Genomic DNA, 21,615 nt, shown 5'->3' with positions numbered 1-21,615 from the left:
TACACCGATTTTAGAATTCCGATTCCAGTATCGAATCGATTCTCAAAGCTCAATCATTTTCTCAAAAAAGACCAAATCGAACTTCATAAACAAATATTACAGGACTTAAGGTCCCATACAAAATCGGTGAATTTTATCCGATTCTGGAATTACAGATGATGAGTTTATAAATTTCATGTAAATTGTTTGGCGTAATAATTTATGGCCATTCGAATCATTTTGGGCTATGCTAATTCCTGAATACCGGCTCTGGAAGTACCATAAATAATGACGAAAAACTCTAAAGTGGAACTTACTTCGACATCTCATGGAATGTTCAATCGATTGTCACACGCTAAGATTGAAATTCGATATGTTTTGCAGTTTCGGCATTACAGGGTAATGAGTGATTAAAATCTCAATTTGTCGTTTAAAACGACGATAATTAAAATAATGTCATGAGAACTAAAACACCTAAGAATATCCATGCAAAAACACATGCGTATTGATAAAAAAAGGTATCATCTCACTGCTAGGTGGATTAATCACGTTTTTTAATAAGGCCTACAACTTTTCTAAAAACATGCATTCTCGTGATGTTTGTAAAAATAAGCGAACCTTTTGAAACAAATTTCTTTTGAAGACATGAAAGCTCCACAATTAATTGGTACTACACTGATAAAAATTTGTAGGATCATATGTAATGTGAATAGCACTTCAATTTAATATGATTTTTCATTTCAATACATAACCAAAGCGGTTTGTTTGAAGATTTCATGTGCAAATTCATTAAGATGCCAGATCAGATTATTTTTCACTTAGCTTTGATGTGTTTTTCCTTTGGATGTGAAGTGTTTTGCTATTGAATCGAACTACATGTGTTAAACACTTCTTTTCCTAATGAAAATAAGTAGAGCCCAAATGTGTGTGCAAAACACTTGATTTGGTCAACTGTGTTTCAATTGAAATCTATGTGGAAAACAATGTGATATTCGTATGAAATTCGTATGAAGAGCACAGAAGCACTTTTCCGGTACCTCCGTAACCGGGAACAAAAATTGTATTTGATCATAAACTAACCATACCTGCCTAACAGGGCTTGTATTGTGAATCCTCAAACGAACGAAGCAACAAAAAATATCTGCGGTGAACACTTTGCTTGACATAGCTGAATGAGAGACCTATATTAGAGAGAAACTGGATGCGTGAGAGTATATGCTACTGAGCAGACCAATTCCCCTTGCCAAGTAAATTGTCTGTGCTCTCATTCTCAGTTAACACATGAACTAAGCAATCTATGACAATGTAATGAAATGAAGGGTTCACTCTCGTTAGTATTGTACGAGAAAGAAGACCATGCCTCACGGTGTGCTACAAGACGCGAAGCAACGTCATATAGGCAATGTTTACGGTTTATTTTTAAAAAGTAGGTTTACAGAAATCATTTTTAACATAATGTTCGCATTCCAAGACCAAATTTGATCACATTTCAAACAGACTTTAAACATTTTATAGCAGAAATTTTGCATTTGAGCCCATTTCAAAACGATCCATTTGTTTCTTGGCAGTTTACACTGTGTACATATCCTAGAAACACTAAAAGCAATGTTCTTTAAATTAATATTCATCGGAACTAAAAGCTATGAAACTAGTTTCCTCATAGGCATCTACAATATGAGAACCATTCATCAAATGCTAACCTCATGAAGCATAGGTCTCAGCAAGCGGGCATATTCATGAACTAATGAACGAACGAAGCAGCTCTCCTGGCTTGGGTTGCGCTGTGAATTCTACCTGACATACGAATGTGTGTGAATAGCACAGATAGTGAAACCCTTTCGTTCATATTCGTTGCTTCAATATGCAAGCCCTGCTGCCTAATAAATGAAAAATTATACGGCTATTTGAATGTATTATATTGGCCTCGATTTTTCCTTGCCATGCATAAAAACACGCTCCTGAAATTTAAATGTTTATACTTATCAACCTGTTATTCCAAAACTGGATGTCGTTTCCGGATAAAAATCGGTAGGGTTATGCGGGATTGAAAGCCCATACATTTGAACTTAAGCTTGTTTTCGGAGAAATTCGAGTGCCCCTTTTTTATTCATTTTGCACATTTTACTTTCTCTTTTTTCGGTCGCAGTATGACAAGTGGCACCATCCTGTTGAAACCGCATTTCGTTCACATCCATATTTTGAAGATATGGCAACAAAAATTCATGGATCATGGTTTTGTATTGAAATAAGGATAGATTACCTTTGCTCCAAATACGTCAAATTTGATTTTTGTCGTATTTATTCAACCAAAAATGCTCCTCATCTCTAAAGAGAATTGGAGTGTTGTTCTGGAGTTAACCTAATAATGATGATTTACCAAATAATACTGAGTAGAGACGTCACTTTACACTTTCCAAACAACTTTCAGACAATAGAGTAATCAGACCTACTGAAAAAACGCTCCTTAATCCACCTAGTGGTGTGATAATCCCTTTCTCTTTTTTCATAACAGTCTCATGAAAATATATTTCATACTTTTATTAAATAATTTCGGATACCAATTTTGACACCAATTGATTCAGATTGATTCGAGTAGTTCACAAAAGCATGCTTCATTGTTTATGTCACACAGTCAGCATCATTTTTCCAAACTAGTGCTTGACATTTGCGTTGCCTATTTGTATGAGAACAGTGATGCTAATCTAAAAAATATATCTGGAACCAAAAGTCACAACCATTTGATCTTCGAACTTGATCAATGGCCCGACAGTAGCTTTCAAACGAGCCCAAGTTTGTTGAAATCGGCTAAGCCAACTCTGAGAAAATTGAGCGCGTTCAAATATCTTCTTAAAGTGCACACACACACACACACACACACACACACACACACACACACACACACACACACACACACACACACACACACACACACACACACACACACACACACACACACACACACACACACACACACACACACACACACACACACACACACACACACACACACACACACACTTTTTTGAATTTGAATCAGGCCTAATTTCTTACAAGCTTTACGTGGCCGATGGGCCATTTTTCAAATCAAAATATTATTTTCAATATTGGATCTCGTTGTCACCCTTTTTCTTGGGGGGAGAGAAGCTTTCATTTTCACCCAACGAGGATTGAGGGGCACTTTGTGCATGGCTCTCCTTGTCATCCATTGCCGCATCGTCGGTGTTATTGTTGTTGTCAAACGTATTATTGTGAGTCATTCCCGTTTTCTTCTGGTTGTTGTGATGTGCCTTGCTGTACATTGACTGCAGTTGCTAGTTGGTTCGAAGGTGAAAGCGTTTTTGGAACAAAAGTACTTGGTTCACTAGTTACCGTTCCTGAACGGTTGTCCTTGGCTTTGGTTAAAGATGTTATTTTCGCAGTTTCAGTGCAGAGTTTACCGCACAGGGTTGTTCACAAAACTTACATGTAATCAGCTGATTCTCATAGGTCATCAGCGTATTAGAAGGGATGTCTTCCACCTTGAACAAGAATCACGTAAGATGAAATCGTACCACTCGCACGCCATTCCGGATACCGGGGAAAAAATTCCCCCATATTTTCCTTTCGATGGAAAGAATTTCTCCGTACTGCGACATATTTTCTCAAACGAAATGACCACTGACCTGCAGGGGAAAGTCATGTTCACGCGCTTCTATGGAACCATTAACCACGTACCGGGATTTTGTTTTTAATGCCATCGTCCAAGTACCATGCGCGCGGTTGGTTTTCGGAAAATTTCGATGGAAATCTTTAAAAATTTGCCAAAACCAAAAACATACAGACCTTTGAAAAAATGCTTGGTACTTGGACGATTGTCTTAACATTGTCATACTCGACACTGTGCACCTCGTTGTTATCGAAGCGAGTGCAACTTCATCTCGTCCAAGTTTAAACATAATGTACACAGAGTTAGAAGCCTTGTTAAATTGAATCTCACTACCATCGTTAACGTTGCATTCGTTCTTTAAGTAAGATTTCAATTTCGTTTGCTGCTGGTCTAACTTTGCAGCGCTTGGAATCAATAAAAATTGAAATTGGTCTTGAAGGCCAAGTTTCAGACTTTTGCAAGTCGTATTTTCCCATTTCGTATGCTCTATTGTTCACTACGCTGCATAGTCTTTGTTTCTGTCGTCTGGACCTTAAGTGGTTTTCGACTGTGTTGGATGAAGTGTGAACACGAACTGCGAACAGAATTTTAAATCTTATTAAAATTCAGAACGTGTTCAGTCGAAACATAAAAATTTGATTTTCATTCTTCCTTCTAGAGCGTATCTTCGATACATCAAAGTACATGTTAGCACACGGAAAGACCGAAATCAGCATTTTGGCGAAAAAATTAGTTGATTTTCTGATTTAAGTTAGTTATTTTTTGAGACAACCAAAAAAATCTTACTTTTGCTAATTTAGATTTTTAATTCTGATTCCCCTAATAATAATAAAATATTTGTTGAAATGGCTGTTCCTTTAGTTGAATTCAGCTGTCATTTCTTAGCTAAGACACACTTCATATCCATTCAACTAAAAAAAAAGAAATAAAACGTTGTTTTCAACCAACATAAATGGTTGAATTGGTTTCTGCAATTTGCAGCTATATGGCGCTCTGTCACCGAAAAAACGATAAAACCGTAATGACTACTAGCCACTAGATGGCACACTACTACCGAAAAAAATTTCAGTCGCGGTTATCTTTTCTACATTGACAGATATGAATACGATGTTGTATTGGAGAAAAAGACATAAGCGAAACAAAAACTTCTTTTTGAACATTTTTCTTCTAAATCGCTGTTTTCTTCATTCGACTTCGCGAAATCGACTCTCTCACTGAAAACTTTGAGCACTCTTTCCACAAACAATTTACATCATTTTTACATATCGGTTTTGAAATTGATATATGGATATATCGTAACGCATCATTCGTGCCGTGACTATCGGATCGATCGGACGTAAATTCGGCTTTCTCCAATCGCGTGGTGAATTGTTTTATTCCGTTATCAAGGTCATTCCGTATTCTATTGTTTGCATCAGTGATAATTCGAATTAATCCGTTCTCAAGGCCGACTGTGAGCTTGTGTGAAGCAGCACTGCGTGCGGTACCGTTAGCCAGCGCCAGCGCTGGGCGCTGCGTATATATCGTTGTACATTAGGAACAGTGATAAATATATATAGTGATAATAAGAGAAACGTTTCATTGGACAGTGTAGTGAGAGACAAAAAAAAAGTGCTTTTTCCTGAAAGAGGTTTTTTGCACTCTACTGGAAGGAATATTTACCCATTGCCTCGGACTGGGTATTGGCAGCCGTTCACTGTTTTGGAGCTTAAGCTAAGTAAAACTTTATTTTCTCTGTTGTTTAATACCACTTCAATTGCACCCCGAATCTGACCGCACGGACACAAGTCCGTGACATGACAGGCGATATCAAATTGCCTGACCTTCCCCTTGATGATCAGATGGATGCTTCAGATGGCAATAAATCGCGCATTAGAAGCTATCCCGATGGGCTTGCACTCTCGGCCGGACCGTATGCGGTTTACATCCGGACCAAAGCGAATGGTAAAAAACTGAACCTTCTAAAACTTTCTAATGACCTGTCCTCGCGATACAATACTGTACAAAAAATTGAAAAAGTACGCCCGGACAAGCTTAGGGTCTTGTTAGCCAGTGCAAAACAGGCTAATGAGATCGTTCAAAGTGAGAATTTCACGCGGGAGTATCGCGTATACGTACCAGCTCGCGAAGTCGAGATAGACGGCGTGATCACCGATCCGAGTCTGACTTGCGAGGACGTTCTTAAGCATGGGGCAGGCGGATTTAAAAACCCCCTACTCAAGAACGTTAAGATACTGGACTGCAAGCAATTGCGTTCAGTATCGACCGCTGAGCATGGGATTAAGTCCTATATCCCATCAGACTCGTATCGGGTGACTTTCGCTGGCTCGGCTTTGCCTAATTACGTCCTCCTGGACCGAGCTCGTTTACCTGTTCGTCTTTATGTACCGCGGGTCATGAACTGCACCAATTGCAAACAATTGGGACATACAGCATCCCATTGTTGCAATAAATCCCGGTGTATAAAGTGTGGAGGGAGTCATGCGGATAACTCCTGCAGTGGAGACAATGAAAAGTGTCTCTACTGTAAGGAGGGGCCGCATGACCTCTCTGATTGTCCCGTGTATAAATTGCGTAAGGATAAAATGAAGCGTTCACTCAAGCAACATTCCAAACGCTCATTTGCGGAAATGTTGAAATGTGCTACGCCACCTACCGAAAATCCTTACGCTTACTTGTCAACTGACGAGAGCGAATATGATGACCCCCTCGAAGGTACATCTTCGGCTGTCCCTCATAGCTCATCAATTAGAAAGAGAAGAAATAAATCCTCTCAAAAGCTCCCTAGTAAGGGTTCGAAGATGTCCTCTGATGGGTCTCGAAAAATTACAACAACTGGTAGTGATGGCAAAAAACCAGAGAAAAAAGCTCCAGGCCTTGGAAAATTAAATTCCGAGCAAGAATTTCCATCACTTCCTGGGACTTCAAAACCCCCGAAAGTCCCTAAAGATCAGTCAGAGAATTTACCAAATACTGGGTTTGTTAAATTCTCTGATATTGTGGACTGGATCATGTCTACTTTCAATATTTCTGAACCTCTTAAAAGCCTGATAATGGCTTTTATTCCTACAGTTGAAACATTCTTGAAGCAGTTGACTGCAAAATGGCCCCTTCTTTCAGCGATCGTATCCTTCGATGGCTAAGTCACCCACCGAGGTCACGGATACAATCACTGTTATACAGTGGAATTGTAGAAGTATCATCCCAAAAATAGATCCTTTCAAATTTCTAGTAAATAATCTGAAATGTGACGCATTTGCATTGTGCGAAACTTGGCTAACTTCTGAAATACCCTTAAACTTCCACGATTTTAACATTATTCGTCTGGATCGAGATGATCCCTATGGAGGAGTACTTTTAGGGATCAAAAAGTGCTATTCTTTCTATCGCATTAACCTCCCATCGATACCAGGTATTGAAGTTGTCGCATGTCATGTTACAATCAAAGGCAAGGACCTTTGCATTGCTTCCATATATATTCCACCAAGAGCCTTGGTTGGGCATCAGCGACCCAGTGATATCATTGAGCTCCTTCCCGCACCGAAGTTGGTTTTAGGAGACTTTAACTCTCATGGTACGGGATGGGGTTGTCTTCACGACGATAACAGATCAGCTATGATCCTTGATATCTGCGACAACTTCAATATGACAATCTTGAATACGGGAGAAATGACACGAATTCCTGCACCGCCAGCAAGACCAAGTGCGCTGGATTTATCCCTTTGCTCGACATCGCTACGGTTGGACTGCACGTGGAAGGTGATCCCTGATCCCCACGGTAGCGATCATCTGCCTATCGTGATTTCAATCGCCTATGGATTAAGACCATCGGAGACAATCAATGTTTCGTATGACCTCACACGAAATATTGATTGGAAATGCTACACAAATTCGATATCTGAGAAACTAGAAACAACACAAGAACTTCCTCCGGAGGAAGAGTACACGTTTTTGGCTGGCTTGATTCTCGACACCGCGATTCAAGCTCAGACGAAACGTGTACCCGGCGCGAAAACTAACATCCGTCCTCCCAACCCGTGGTGGGACAAAGAGTGCTCGGAATTAAACGCGGAGAGAACTTCATCATTTATCGAGTTTAGGAAAAACGGAACACCTGATAATTTTAGAAACTACGCGGCATTAGACGCTAAGATGAAAAGCTTGATTAAAGCGAAGAAAAGCGGTTATTGGCGTCGATTCGTAGACGGATTATCGAGAGAAACATCAATGAGTACTCTTTGGAACACAGCCCGACGAATGCGCAACAAAAACACCACGAACGAAAGCGAGGAATATTCTAACCGCTGGATATTCGATTTCGCTAAAAAAGTATGTCCTGACTCTGCTCCGGAACAGACGATCATGCGCGTCGCCTCATCTAACAGAAACGAAACACCTTTTTCGATGGTCGAGTTCTCACTTGCGCTTTTATCGTGTAACAATAAAGCTCCGGGGTTAGACAAAATCAAATTCAACTTGTTGAAAAATTTGCCTGACTCTGCCAAAAGGCGCTTATTGAATTTATTCAATAGACTTCTTGAGGATAATATTGTCCCACATGACTGGAGACAAGTAAGAGTTATCGCCATTCAAAAACCAGGGAAACCAGCCTCCGATCACAATTCGTATCGGCCGATTGCTATGCTTTCCTGTATCCGGAAATTGTTCGAAAAAATGATTCTGTTTCGTCTAGACAATTGGGTCGAGACTAATGGCTTACTTTCAGATACACAATTCGGCTTCCGCAGGGGCAAAGGAACGAACGATTGTCTTGCGTTGCTCTCAACCGAAATTCAAATGGCATTTGCTCGTAAAGAACAAATGGCGTCAGTTTTCCTAGACATCAAGGGGGCTTTTGATTCAGTTTCCATAAACATCCTATCTGAGAAGCTGCATCAGCAAGGTCTTTCACCAATTTTGAATAACTTTTTGTATAATCTGTTGTCCGAGAAATACATGTATTTCGCGCATGGTGATTTGTCGACAATACGATTCAGTTACATGGGTCTTCCTCAGGGCTCATGCTTAAGCCCCCTTTTATACAACTTTTACGTAAACAACATTGATGAATGTATCAACACATCTTGCACGCTAAGACAACTTGCCGACGACAGCGTTGTGTCTATTATAGGACCCAAAGCTGCCGATCTCCAAGGACCATTGCAAGATACCCTCGACAACTTGTCGACATGGGCTTTTCAAATGGGTATCGAGTTCTCTACGGAGAAAACTGAGCTGGTTGTATTTTCAAGGAAGCGAGAACCTGCGCAACTACAGCTTCAACTAGGGGGTGAAACCATAGCTCAGGTCTTCACATTTAAATATCTCGGGGTCTGGTTCGATTCCAAAGGCAACTGGGGATGTCACATTAGGTATCTGAAACAAAAATGCCAGCAGAGAATCAATTTTCTTCGCACAATAACCGGAACTTGGTGGGGTGCAAACCCAGGAGACCTGATCAGGCTGTACTAAACAACGATATTGTCCGTAATGGAATATGGATGCTTCTGCTTCCGATCCGCCGCGAACACCCATTTCATTAAACTGGAAAGAATTCAGTATCGTTGTTTGCGTATTGCCTTAGGTTGCATGCAGTCGACTCATACGATGAGTCTCGAAGTGCTCGCGGGCGTATTACCGTTGAAAAATCGATTCTGGGATCTCTCATATCGATTGCTTATCCGATGCGATATCTTGAATCCGATGGTGATTGAAAACTTCGAAAGGCTTGTCGAGCTCAATTCTCAGACCCGTTTGATGTCCTTGTATTTTGATTACATGGCTCAGAATATTAATCCTTCTTCGTTTGTTTCCAACCGTGCTCATTTCTTGGATACTTCTGATTCTACTGTGTTTTTCGACACATCCATGAGAGAAGAAATTCATGGAATTCCGGATCACGTGCGCCCTCAAGTGGCCCCAAATATTTTCTATAATAAATTTAGAACAGTCAACTGTGAAAAGGTGTTTTACACTGACGGATCAAACATCGACAGGTCCACAGGCTTCGGCATCTTCAATCAAAACATCACCGCTTCTTACAAACTCAGTGATCCGGCTTCAGTTTACGTCGCAGAATTAGCTGCTATTCAGTACACCCTCGAGATCATTGAAACCTTGCCCAAAGACCATTATTTCATTGTCACGGACAGTCTAAGCTCAATAGAAGCTCTCCGGGCAATGAAGCCAGGAAAGTGTCCCCCATATTTCCTGGGGAAAATACGGGAACATTTGAGTACTTTATCTGAACGGTCTTATTTAATATCGTTAGTCTGGGTCCCTTCGCATTGTTCCATTCCGGGCAATGAAAAGGCAGACTCATTGGCTAAAGTGGGCGCATTAGAAGGTGATATTTATGAAAGACCAATCTGCTTCAATGAATTTTTCAGTATCTCTCGTCAGAAAACTCTCGAAAGTTGGCAAACTTCATGGAGCAATGGCGAACTGGGACGATGGCTACATTCCATTATCCCTAGGGTATCGACGAAACCTTGGTTCAGGGGGATGAACGTGAGTCGCGATTTCATTCGTGTTATGTCGCGGCTCATGTCAAATCACTACACCTTCAACGCACATCTCCGGCGTGTTGGGCTTGCGGAGAGCGGTCTCTGCACCTGTGGCGACGGTTATCAGGACATCGAGCATGTCGTGTGGTCGTGCGTAGAGTATCGTGACGCCAGGTCGAAGCTACTGGAATCCCTTAGGGCCCGAGGTAGACCGCCTGAGGTTCCGGTTCGTGATGTGTTGGCGAGTCGGGATAGTTCATATATGCTTCTCATATACCAGTACCTTAAACACATTGATATACAAGTGTAATGTGTTTATCCTCGTTCAGAAAGTATAAACTCCACCTACAGGTTCGACACTGACATCCGCCCGATTCTCTCGATCCCCGTCCCTGTCCACCATCTTCATTGGAACTAACAAGATCTTTTTTTTGTCACTAACTTTTTCGTTCCCCCTTCCCTGTCTCTTCACCATCTCGATGGCAACTAATTAGATCTCTATCGTTTTCAGACATTTTGTCCCCACACCCCCTGTTTTACCCCGTTTCCACAATATTTACTTTTTTTTTTCTTCATCTCTTCCGTAACATCACCATCATCGTCCAGGGAAGACCGCTCCAGTCGAAAACCAGCATGCGGGCCACCCGCCAGGCCTTCGTAGCCTGGGGGTGTTTCCCGCGGACCCACACGGACCGAAGGATGCGGCCAACATGGATATTTGCAAACGCCATATGGAAGACCCTCATGCAATATCCAATTCACCGGCATTACATAATGATACTATTCTAGTTTTAATATAGTCGTAATTAAGATTAGTAAATATCCTTGGCATCTTAGAGCTTGAGCAGTGTGCCTTAAAATTATATTATAATATTGAATAAAAAAAAAAATATCGTAACGCATGCGGAAAACATCTAAACAATATTCAAACTGTTTCAACAAGACTGTCCCTTTTAGCTTTTTAATGGATTGTTTTGCTTTGACACTTCTTAAGAGTTTTTGTCTAATAAACTTTTTAATAAAACCAATTTCATTTTTGTTTTCTTTGTACTGTCCTTCAGCAATGATGGTGATAGATAAATAGAAACAAATTTTCTGATTATAATAACAAAATTAGTTGTCAATGAGAATTTCGTGTTGTATTGAAATATTGCTGGTTTGTGTCCAGAATATTCGCCAACTAATCATATTCTCTAAGAATAAGAGTTTTTTTCAGCAAAGTAAATTCTTAATTGTTACTAATTTTATAGTTATTTTGGAAATTTTGTTGTTAAGATCAATTAATTCAAAAACAGTAATACAAATTAGGTGCAGAGCTAATTTCGGTCGTTCCTTGCATGTTCCGCCATTAGTTGATGGCAGTGGTGGTAAATTGCGAACCGAACGCCGATGCTTCTGCAAATTTACTCAAAAATGTTCACCGAGCGTAAGCATGCGATAGGTTCGAAAACTATTCCCTCGTTTAATGCGAAGGTGTTCTGTGCTTGGTGTTCGACAAAGCAATCTGTCTCGAACCGTTCGGTTGGCGGACCATCGGCGAGGGTCGAGTAAACTGCGTTCGATACGATGCTTTGTTGATTTCAAGTCTCGCATCCTGGTTTTGAAATTATCAATGCACACGTGATCAGCACAAAAAAAATTCTTTGCTCGATTGATAAAACGATCAAAAGCAATTGAAATGGCATTATTTTGGACATTATCAGTGTGCGTAGGGTGGCTCGATATGGAAAATAGTAAGTATTTGATCTTTTGCAAATTTTATGGTTTTTAGTTATAGAATCAATAACAATAAGAATTGAATAATTTGGAACATTTTCAGCGAGTGTATGGTGGCTGAATATGTAAAATTAGTAAACTTTTTGACTATAATTTAGACATTTTCAGTAAACGTAGAGTGGCTCAATAGAAAAAAGGGAATTATTTTTACTTTTTCAAATAGCAAATAAAATTAAGTTATTTCAGGCATTTTCAACGAGCGTAACCTGTATATGGAAAATATTTTGAATCATGTCATTTCGATGCTCTATTGATTGGTGAATCAATAGCAGTTCAAATAAGATAATGTTGAGAATTTCCAGCGATCGTAGGGGGGTTTAATATAAAAATTTGAAAATATTTTGATTTATGCTGTTTTAATGTTCAATTGATGAGAGAATCATCATTGATGAGCAGGTAGAATTTGATGATTTTGGACGTTTTTAGCGAGCGGTGGTTCAATATGAACATTTTGACTTTTGCATGTTCGATGCTATGTTCATTAGTGCATTAATTGCAATTAAAGTTAGTTAATTTTGAATATTCTCAGCGAGTGCTGTATGGCTTAATATAGAAAATAGTAATTTTTATACTATTTCCAATTCCATACCAGTAGTGGTAAAAAACACCAAACACCAATGCTTTGTACATATTTGTTCAAAATATTTTCCTAGCAAAAATATGCAAAAGCTGTGCATTAGGTTTACGGTAAAGTTCGCTTGCTGTTCGGCGGAGCAATATATTCCAAACCATTCAGTTGGCAGACCATCGGCGAAGGTCAATTGAGCTCCATTCGATGCGTAGTTTTATTATTTATGGTTCGATAACATGCCTACCTACAGCATCAAAACTTATATTCTATTTCAGTTGATAAGCAAAAAAAATGTTTGCATGTTTAAATCCTATGGTTCACCACCACTACTATTGATATATTAAACAATACAGCATCCAATTTGCCAAAACAACTCACAATTTCTCATATAAAGCTGCGTTACCACCGAAAAAAATGCTTAAAATTCTAATATTCCAATTGCTATCAATTAAACATTAAATTAGTAAAAGGTAAAATATTCCCATATTTTTATATAAAGCAAAAAAATAAAAATTTGCAATTTTTCACATTGAGCCACTCTACCTACATTCACATAAAGTATGCAAATTTATTTAATTCGAACTTCTATTGATTCATCAATCAGACTACTTGGCAGTAGTCCAAAATTTCATAATTTTCCATATATAATATCCGTACGCCCACCAAAAATGCCAAAAAAAAAATTTTGTTTACTATTGATTCACCAATTAGTTAAAAATAATATTTCGAAAAGTCAAAATATTTACAATTGTCTATATTGAGCCACCATAGATAAGCATGCTTGGTTCTTCTAATCAATTGGGTCATCTCTTCATGTGTTTTCAAAGGTAGGACACTTTAATTGGTAAAACAATTTCCCCGGTGAAGAGCTAGCTACGGGTTCGAGTTCCGTCTCTGCGGTATCATTTTCGAGATTTTCATCACATAGTTGTATTCGCATGTCATTTTTTTCAATCTGATTTCCCCGTTTGATACTGATCAAATTCAAAACTAGCTCAAGACGGCTCTAAGTTTGAGCAAGACTAAAACAAATCATTGGTGGTAACACATTTTCAGTTGCTGAAAATATCAATCCGCAACTTTGCGCAATACTATGGCTTAGCGATCAGATCTATTTCGGTACTATTGTTCAACCAATATCAATCAAATAAAACAAATTTACCTTTTTCAAAGAAAAACCATTCGTAAACCGTAAACCAACGGGATTGAGTTTTGTAATTTTTCTTTATCGTTTGTAAAATAAATCGTTCGTGCGAACCCATCACCCGTTACTTTTGAACTAATTCGCGCAGTTTCAACGCAGTCCAACGTAAACACGGGAATTACCCATGTAAATTTGATCGAAAACAACTGTTTACATTCGCCGGCACACGTCTGTTCTGAGCAGCTGTCCCTACTAGAATCTTGACCCCGATATCGGAACTGTGTCTTCACTTCCCAACCAACTGTTCGTGATTTCAACCATTTTTCCGCGAATCCCGGCGGCCAACTAACGGACACCGGACAGCAGCAGTACGGAGAAGACGCAAAACAGATGCGCAAATTTTCCGATGCCATGATGGTGGACCGGCGTTCAACACTCTCATTTGACGCGTTTCGCAAGAAAATCAAACTTCCTCGAAACAAAAAAAAAAAGGTAAACACTTGGCACGGAGAGGGCCACTCTACAACCGTAAGTCTGTCAGCAGGAAACGAAATTAAGCGGTTGCCCTCCGGTAAACTTTTCTCCCTGTCTATGTTTTGCGTAATCGCATTAAAATAAACGGGTGTGTGATAATCAGTGTTATTTGGTGGTTGTACTGTTCGGCTAATCCGAACTGAACAGAGTAAGTGGAAATTGATTCCGAAGATCCTCCCACGTCCGTGCTCTCCTGGTACGCTTTCAAGTTGATGTACCTGAGTGGAATCGTTTGCTCACTCATTGGATCATGACCGACTTGGGGATGTTCCTTTCAGTTAACAAATTACGAAAATTACATTTTTCGCGTGCAGCCGAACTGCAGTTTTCAAAAATTCCAAGTTTTGTTTTACGTTTCCATCCTGCCTGTAAAACCGACCATCCCTTGAAATGATCGCGTGCAGCATCTCAACGCTGGCTAGGCTCTGATACAGGAGACAACGCGTGTGGGATTTTCCCGTTTTCCGACTTTCTATATTGTGGTATCGTATTTTTCTCGTTGATGTGTCGATGTGTGTGTGTCTCTCCCACCGCGACGCTACTAATTTCGTCATCCGTGACCGAACAGAACTGTGTGTGAGCTTGTCCTCCGTGCCTAAACGATCTCGATTCACAGTTCGAGCAGAGCAACCGTTCAGAGAGTTATAAGACAGTGACTTGTGCGATTAACAAGTGTACCAAATTTAAATTGTGATTCAGTGTACCTGTTTTCTTTTGTAACGATTTTATACTGTTGTATCATAGGTTTTTTTTAATAATAGGTGTGTAACGTAGATAGGAAACCCTTCCGAATAAAACAAATAAGTGGCACACATTTTCTTTCAATTTTTTATCATCCAAACAGTTTTATCATCAAGTCGATGGAAGAATTTGTCCAGAATGATTATATCATTGCGTACTTTCACCAAGGCATGAAGGATAATAGCAAACCATCGCTGCAGTTTCTGTGGAACTCTTACAAAGAACTGGATCGAAGTTTCAAAAAGAACCTTAAGAAGCTATACGTGGTAAGTGTTTATTTGAATGTTCATTACTCAAAAAATTGTCAATTGATGATTCAACAAAGCCTCGTGTTCCTCGGAAATCAGATGAAAATTGAAAAGAAAAAAAAAACAAATCATAGTAGGCGTATCGGTCGCCAAAACCATTCGCTTCCGTCAAAGTTTTTCTGAATCTGAATTTCAAGTGCTATTTGTGATCAAGTTTCGTAATTCGCACGTTTCGAAAGTAGGAATAGTGGCACGAGCCTCGTGTACATGATTCGGTTATTACAATTAAGACATCATTTGTTTCCGGATTTCTGTGATATTGATTCAATTGAAGATTGTCACAATTTTTTGTCGGAATATGCTTATGATATTATGTGACTTTACTTCGAATGGCTCTATATTTGTGAGTCTATGTAACTCATTTGTACTTAACCAGGGAGGACGCTTCAAAATCATTTTCAAAATTTTGTTCCGAATCCTTTGAAGCGTTTTCTTACTGTTGGAACAACAACTGACCAAATTGGCACTACATTAAGCATGGCTGTTCTTAAGACATATCTTAGAATTTCTGTTTATAAAATGATATTAACATTTAATCATAGCTACCTTTGAACACTTTTCTTGGATTTCATCTATATTATCCTTGAAAGTTAGTTTTTTGCCATAAGTTAAACCTACATATTTTGTTTGATCAGACCATGTCAATTCTAAGCCATTCAATTCGATAACGTGATTATTGTTTGGTTTAAGAAAAGACTTATGAGGGAAGATAATGTACATTGCTTGAAAGCATTATTTTGTGCATTAGTTCGCTCTACGCTCGAATACGCCTCGGTTGTCTGGTCACCGTACTACCAAAACGATATCCAGGGTTGTTATGATCGCGCGAATTTCGCGGTTTTCGTGAATTTCGCGGTTTTCGTGAATTTCGCGATTTTCGTGGATTTAGCGCGGTTTCTGCTAAGATTTTAATGCTATGGCGCGGATTTCGCGCGAATTAAAAAAAACATCATTTCATATTTGTGAATCATTTGTTCGAATAAAAAAAGTTCTTTGCAAATTTTTTATGCTTGTGAGTTACTAGAAGGCGGTTCTAGAAAATGTTCAGTGGACAAAATTTAGATTTTATGCTCTTCGAACTCGAGTGATACAAGTTAGTATTTCAACAGAGATGTTACCAGGAATTACAAAAACTTTTCGATATATGTGATTGCGTTTTCCCATTCCAATGCAGAAATCGAAAGATTTTCGCACTCAAGGGGTTTTTTTTCCATAAATACGTTTATTTCTTAAGGCAGTTTACATAAGTTTTTCTTCGCCGTAGCATCACTTTTACATAATATTCTTATCCTAATTTAATTCTAACATAGTCACAACGTTTTGAATTTATTAAAACATATTCTCTTATAGCTTAAATATCATCTTAGGTAACTCGTCATTAATTATGAAATCTACTCGGAAATATTATTTGAACCAAACGATTAACTTCTATAAATTATAAAATAAGCTGTTATTTTCAGACATTTTGTTGATAATTTCATAAACTGTTTCGAGTTTGTTTGTATCATTACATAATTTTTATTCTAATTTAGCTATTGGTTGAACTCATGGACGCAGCTGAAATCAGAACTAAGTCTTAAAAGGGGCCTTTATTAAATTGAAACTCCAATTTTCTTTATGAAATGATAAATAAGTTTCATGTATGAAAGGTCACGACAAGCAAGAATGTCTCGAACTGGGATATTGGATAGTTTACCTTGGGTACGCAAAGAATTTATTAGTTGAGATCTGACATCACGATACTCCACGCATGTCCAAACGACATGATCAATATCCCGATAACCTTCTCCGCAAGCACAATGATTAGTCTCGGAGAGCCCAATTCGAAGGAGATGTGCATCTAACGTGTAGTGATTGGACATGAGTCTGGACATCACACGAATGAAATCCCTACTCACATCCAGTTCCCTGAACCATGCCTTTGTCGATATTTTCGGAATAATTGAGTGCATCCACCGACCCAGATCATCTCTATCCCAAGATGCTTACCAGCTGGCAAGTGTTCTTTGGCGAGACGAACTATAGAATTCGTTGAAAGCAATCGGTCGCTCATAAATTTCACCCTCAATAGCACCACGTTTGGCTAAATTATCGGCTCTTTCATTGCCTGGAATGGAGCAATGAGCCGGGACCTATAGTGATTAGATAATTATTATTCAATATGTCGTTCAGACACTGTTTTATTTTACCCAAGAAAAACGGTTCATTTTTGCCAGCAGCGATTGAGCGAATGGCTTCAATTGCACTCAGACTATCTGTGAAGAGGAAATAATGGTTTGGAGATAATGTGACGATTACACTCAAACTATAATGAACTGCTGCTAGCTCTGCTATATAAACAGATGCAGGTTCTTGAAGCTTGAATGAGGCCGAAACATTATTGTTGAACATACCAAACCCTGTCGCTTCTTCAATTCGCGATCCGTCCGTGTAAAACATTTTCTCAGAGTCAATATGCCTGAACTTACTTGAAAAAATTTTTGGGATTTCCGTCGAGCGTAGATGATCCGGGATTCCACGCACTTCACGCTGCATGGATGTATCGAAAAATAAAGTTGAGTCAGGGGCACTTAGGATGCTGACACGGATAGGAATATATCTTGAAGGGTTGATTTCCTGTGACATATGGTTAAAATATACTGTCATAAATTTTGTTTGAGATCGAAGCTCGACTAGTCGTTCGAAATTATTAATTACCATGGGATTCAGCACCTCACATCTTATTAGCAGGCGTGATGAAAGCTCCCAAAATCGATCTTTTAATGGAAGAACTCCCGCCAGAACTTCAAGACTCATTGTATGTGTCGAGTGCATGCAGCCTAAGGCAATTCGCAAACAACGGTACTGAATTCGCTCAAGTTTGATAATATGAGAGTTTGCAGCGGAACGAAAACAAACGCATCCATATTCCATCACTGAAAGTATCGTTGTTTGATACAATTTTATTAGATCTTGCGGATGAGAACCCCACCAAGATCCTGTTATTGTTCGAAGAAAATTTACTCTTTGTTGGCATTTCGTTATCAGATACCTAATGTGTCCTCCCCACGTGCATTTGGAATCGAACCACACCCCGAGGTATTTAAAAGTTAAGACCTGTTGGATCATTCTTCCCATCATATGGAGCTGAAGCTGCGCGGGATCATGCTTTCTTGAAAAGACGACTAACTCTGTTTTCTCCGCAGAGAATTCGATACCAAGATGAACAGCCCAAACAAACAAGTTATCTAAGGTATCTTGCAATGGTTTATGCAGATCAATAGCTTTGGGCCCAGTAACTGAAACCACGCCATCATCTGCCAATTGCCTTAGTGTACATGGGGTTACTAGACAGCTGTCAATGTCATTCACGTAAAAATTATAGAGGAGCGGACTGAGGCATGAGCCTTGCGGGAGACCCATGTTGCTAATTCTGAATGTTGCCAAATCGCCATGTGAAAAATACATGCACTTCTCTGACAAAAGGTTGTGCAAATAATTATTTATAACCGCTGGAAGTTCATGTTGGTGGAGCTTGTCTGAAAGAACATCAATGGAAACTGAATCAAATGCTCCTTTAATGTCTAAAAATACAGATGCCATTTGTTGCTTTTGAGCGAAGGCAATTTGGATGTCAGACGAAAGTAATGCAAGGCAATCATTCGTCCCTTTATTTCTACGGAAGCCAAACTGAGTATCTGACAACAAACCGTTCGTCTCGACCCAAGTGTCGAGACGTCGTAGAATAATTTTTTCGAACAATTTTCTGATGCAGGACAACATCGCAATGGGTCTATATGAGTTGTGATTGGAAGCTGGTTTCCCCGGCTTTTGAATGGCGATAACTTTCACTTGTCTCCAGTCAGGCGGAACAATATTTTGCTCAAGAAACTTGTTGAACAATTCCAACAAACGTCTTTTTGCGAGGTCGGGCAGATTCTTCACCAAGTTGAATTTAATTCTGTCCAACCCAGGGGCGTTATTGTTACAAGACAAGAGTGCTATAGAAAATTCCATCATTGAAAATGGGTTATTAATAAAACCATTATTTGGAGGAGATTCCCGTATAATGCTTTGCGTAGGAACAGAATCTGGGCAAACTTTCCTAGCAAAGTCAAATATCCATCGGTTCGAGTATTCATCACTCTCATTGCCCACGTTACGATTCCTCATTCGTCTGGCCGTATTCCAAAGAGTGCTCATTGAGGTTTCTCTTGACAAACCTTCGACAAAATGTCTCCAATAGCTACATTTTTTGGCTCGAAGTATGCTCTTGTACTTGGTTTCTAAAACATAAGTTTTTCAAAATTCTGAGGAGTTCCTCCTCCCCGTTTTAGAAACGTCTTGCAAGCATTTTGTTTTGCGAGTTTAGCCTCTGAGCACTCTTTGTCCCACCAGGGGTTGGGAGGCCTTCTGTTAGTCGTTGGCCCAGGAAAGCGTTTAGTTTGGGATTGTTCTGCTGCCTCCAGAATCGAACAAATGAGGAAGTCATATTCTTCAAGTGGAGGGAGCTCTTCCATTGAATTCAAAATACTAGAGATTCTACTTTGGTATTTAATCCAGTCGATATTTTTTGTCAAATCATATGGAATACTAGCTGAATTAGCAATACATTTGTTACAGCTAATTGAGATGATGATTGGTAAATGATCGCTACCGTGTAAATCAGGCAATATTTTCCAGGTGCAATCTAGTCGAATTGATGTTGAGCAAAGAGATAGATCTAATGCACTTGGGCGTGCCGGAGGTCTTGGGATCCGTGTCATGCTACCCATATTTAATACCGTCATGCTAAAATTGTCACAAATGTTTTGTATTAAAGATGATCTGCTATCATTGTAAACGGAACCCCACATCATTCCGTGCGAATTTAAATCCCCCAGAATCAATCGTGGAGCAGGAAGGGCTTCAACCATTTCATTAAGCTGTCGCTGTCCAACTTGTGCTTTTGGAGGAATATAAACCGAAGCTATGCAAATATCTTTGCCTTTAATGTTTATTTGGCAAGCAACAACTTCTATACTAGAAGTTGAAGGGATGTTTAATCTATAAAAGGAACAGCATTTCTTAATTCCCAAAAGCACTCCACCATACGGAGAGTCTCTATCGAGACGTATAATGTTAAAATCATTGAAATTTAAAGCTATGTTTGAAGTAAGCCATGTTTCGCATAAAGCAAATACATCACATTTTTGACTATGCAATAAAATTTTAAATGAATCAAGTTTTGGCATGATGCTTCGACAATTCCACTGCAGGACAGTGATTGTATCATTTGCGGCGGGTGATAAATTATCCATCAAAAGATACAAAACCTGAGACAATTGGCCATTGAGCTGATAACTGCTTCAAAAAATTTCTAGCTATTGGAAGGAATGCCATTATGAGGGTCTTTAAGGGTTCAGATATATTGAATGCTGAGAAAATCCATTCAACAATTTCCGAAAACTTCAGTAATCCTGTTGGTGGCTGTGAAATGGAGCCCACAGGATTATTACCTTTTTCTGTGCTAGATCCTGGATTGGTTTGTGAATTTGACAAACCAGGAGGCACAGTCTTTGGTTTTGACTTTTTTTGTTTAACACGGGGATCTTTTTTTGAAGATGAAACTTTAGGTGTCTTTTTTGGTAATTTGGAAGAAGACTTCTTTCTCTTAACTGACCCTTGGGTAGTGATAAACGAATTACCTTCACTATTTTCGTCAGAGTCAGAGTCCTCTGTTTCCTCTAGATTTGAAAACCCGTTTTCGGTTTCCAAAGGGGGGACATCAATGACCGTTTTAAGCATTTCTGCATATGTGCGCTTAGACCGTGCTTTTAAAGAAAGCTTAATTTTGTCTTTGTGCACTTTAAATGCAGTGCATACTGAAATATCATCATGAGGACTATTCCCACATTAAATACATTTTTCAATTTCCTTGTTGCAATCATTATCTTTATGAGGCCCTTCACACTTAATACATTTTGGTTTATTACTACAGTAAGTAGCTGTGTGGCCGAATTTTTTGCAGTTCGTACAATTCATTACATTTGGAACAAAAAGCCGAACAGGGAGGCGAATTTTATCGACATAGACATGGGACGGCAACGCAGATCCGGCAAATGTCACTCGAAACGAGTCTGATGGGCGATAAACTTTTTTTCCCTCTTCATAAACTACTGAGTACAGTTGTTTGCACTCCAGTATTTTCACACCCTCAAGCATAGAGTTCTTGAAACGACCAACACCATGCTTGAGTAAATCATCTACCGAAAGACTCGCTTCGGTAACAACACCGTCAATTTCGACATCTTTGGAGGGTATGTAAACTTTATACTCTTTAATGAAATGTTCCGAAGAGACAATATCATTCGCGTGTTTCAAATTATTTACCACAACACGAATTTTATCGTTATTTACTTTTATGATCTCTTTGATTGAAGAGTATCGTG

The 21,615-nt window shown here is 39.2% G+C and overlaps 1 protein-coding gene across 2 annotated transcripts in view; it reads left to right on the top strand.

Annotated features, from left to right (window-relative positions):
- LOC131434626 (rho GTPase-activating protein 68F) overlaps positions 1-21,615 on the top strand; it is a 60,021-nt gene that overhangs the window by 26,276 nt on the left and 12,130 nt on the right. For both annotated transcript variants that reach the window (XM_058601538.1, XM_058601539.1), the window contains exon 6: positions 15,001-15,163. In XM_058601538.1, coding sequence (XP_058457521.1) covers positions 15,001-15,163 — 163 coding nt within the window. The remainder of the gene's footprint in view (positions 1-15,000; positions 15,164-21,615) is intronic.

This window comes from Malaya genurostris, chromosome 3, assembly GCF_030247185.1.
Source record: "Malaya genurostris strain Urasoe2022 chromosome 3, Malgen_1.1, whole genome shotgun sequence".
NCBI classification, from domain to species: domain Eukaryota; kingdom Metazoa; phylum Arthropoda; class Insecta; order Diptera; family Culicidae; genus Malaya; species Malaya genurostris.
The sequence above is the reverse complement of the archived record's forward strand: the minus strand, read 5'-3'. Positions and strand labels throughout refer to the sequence as shown.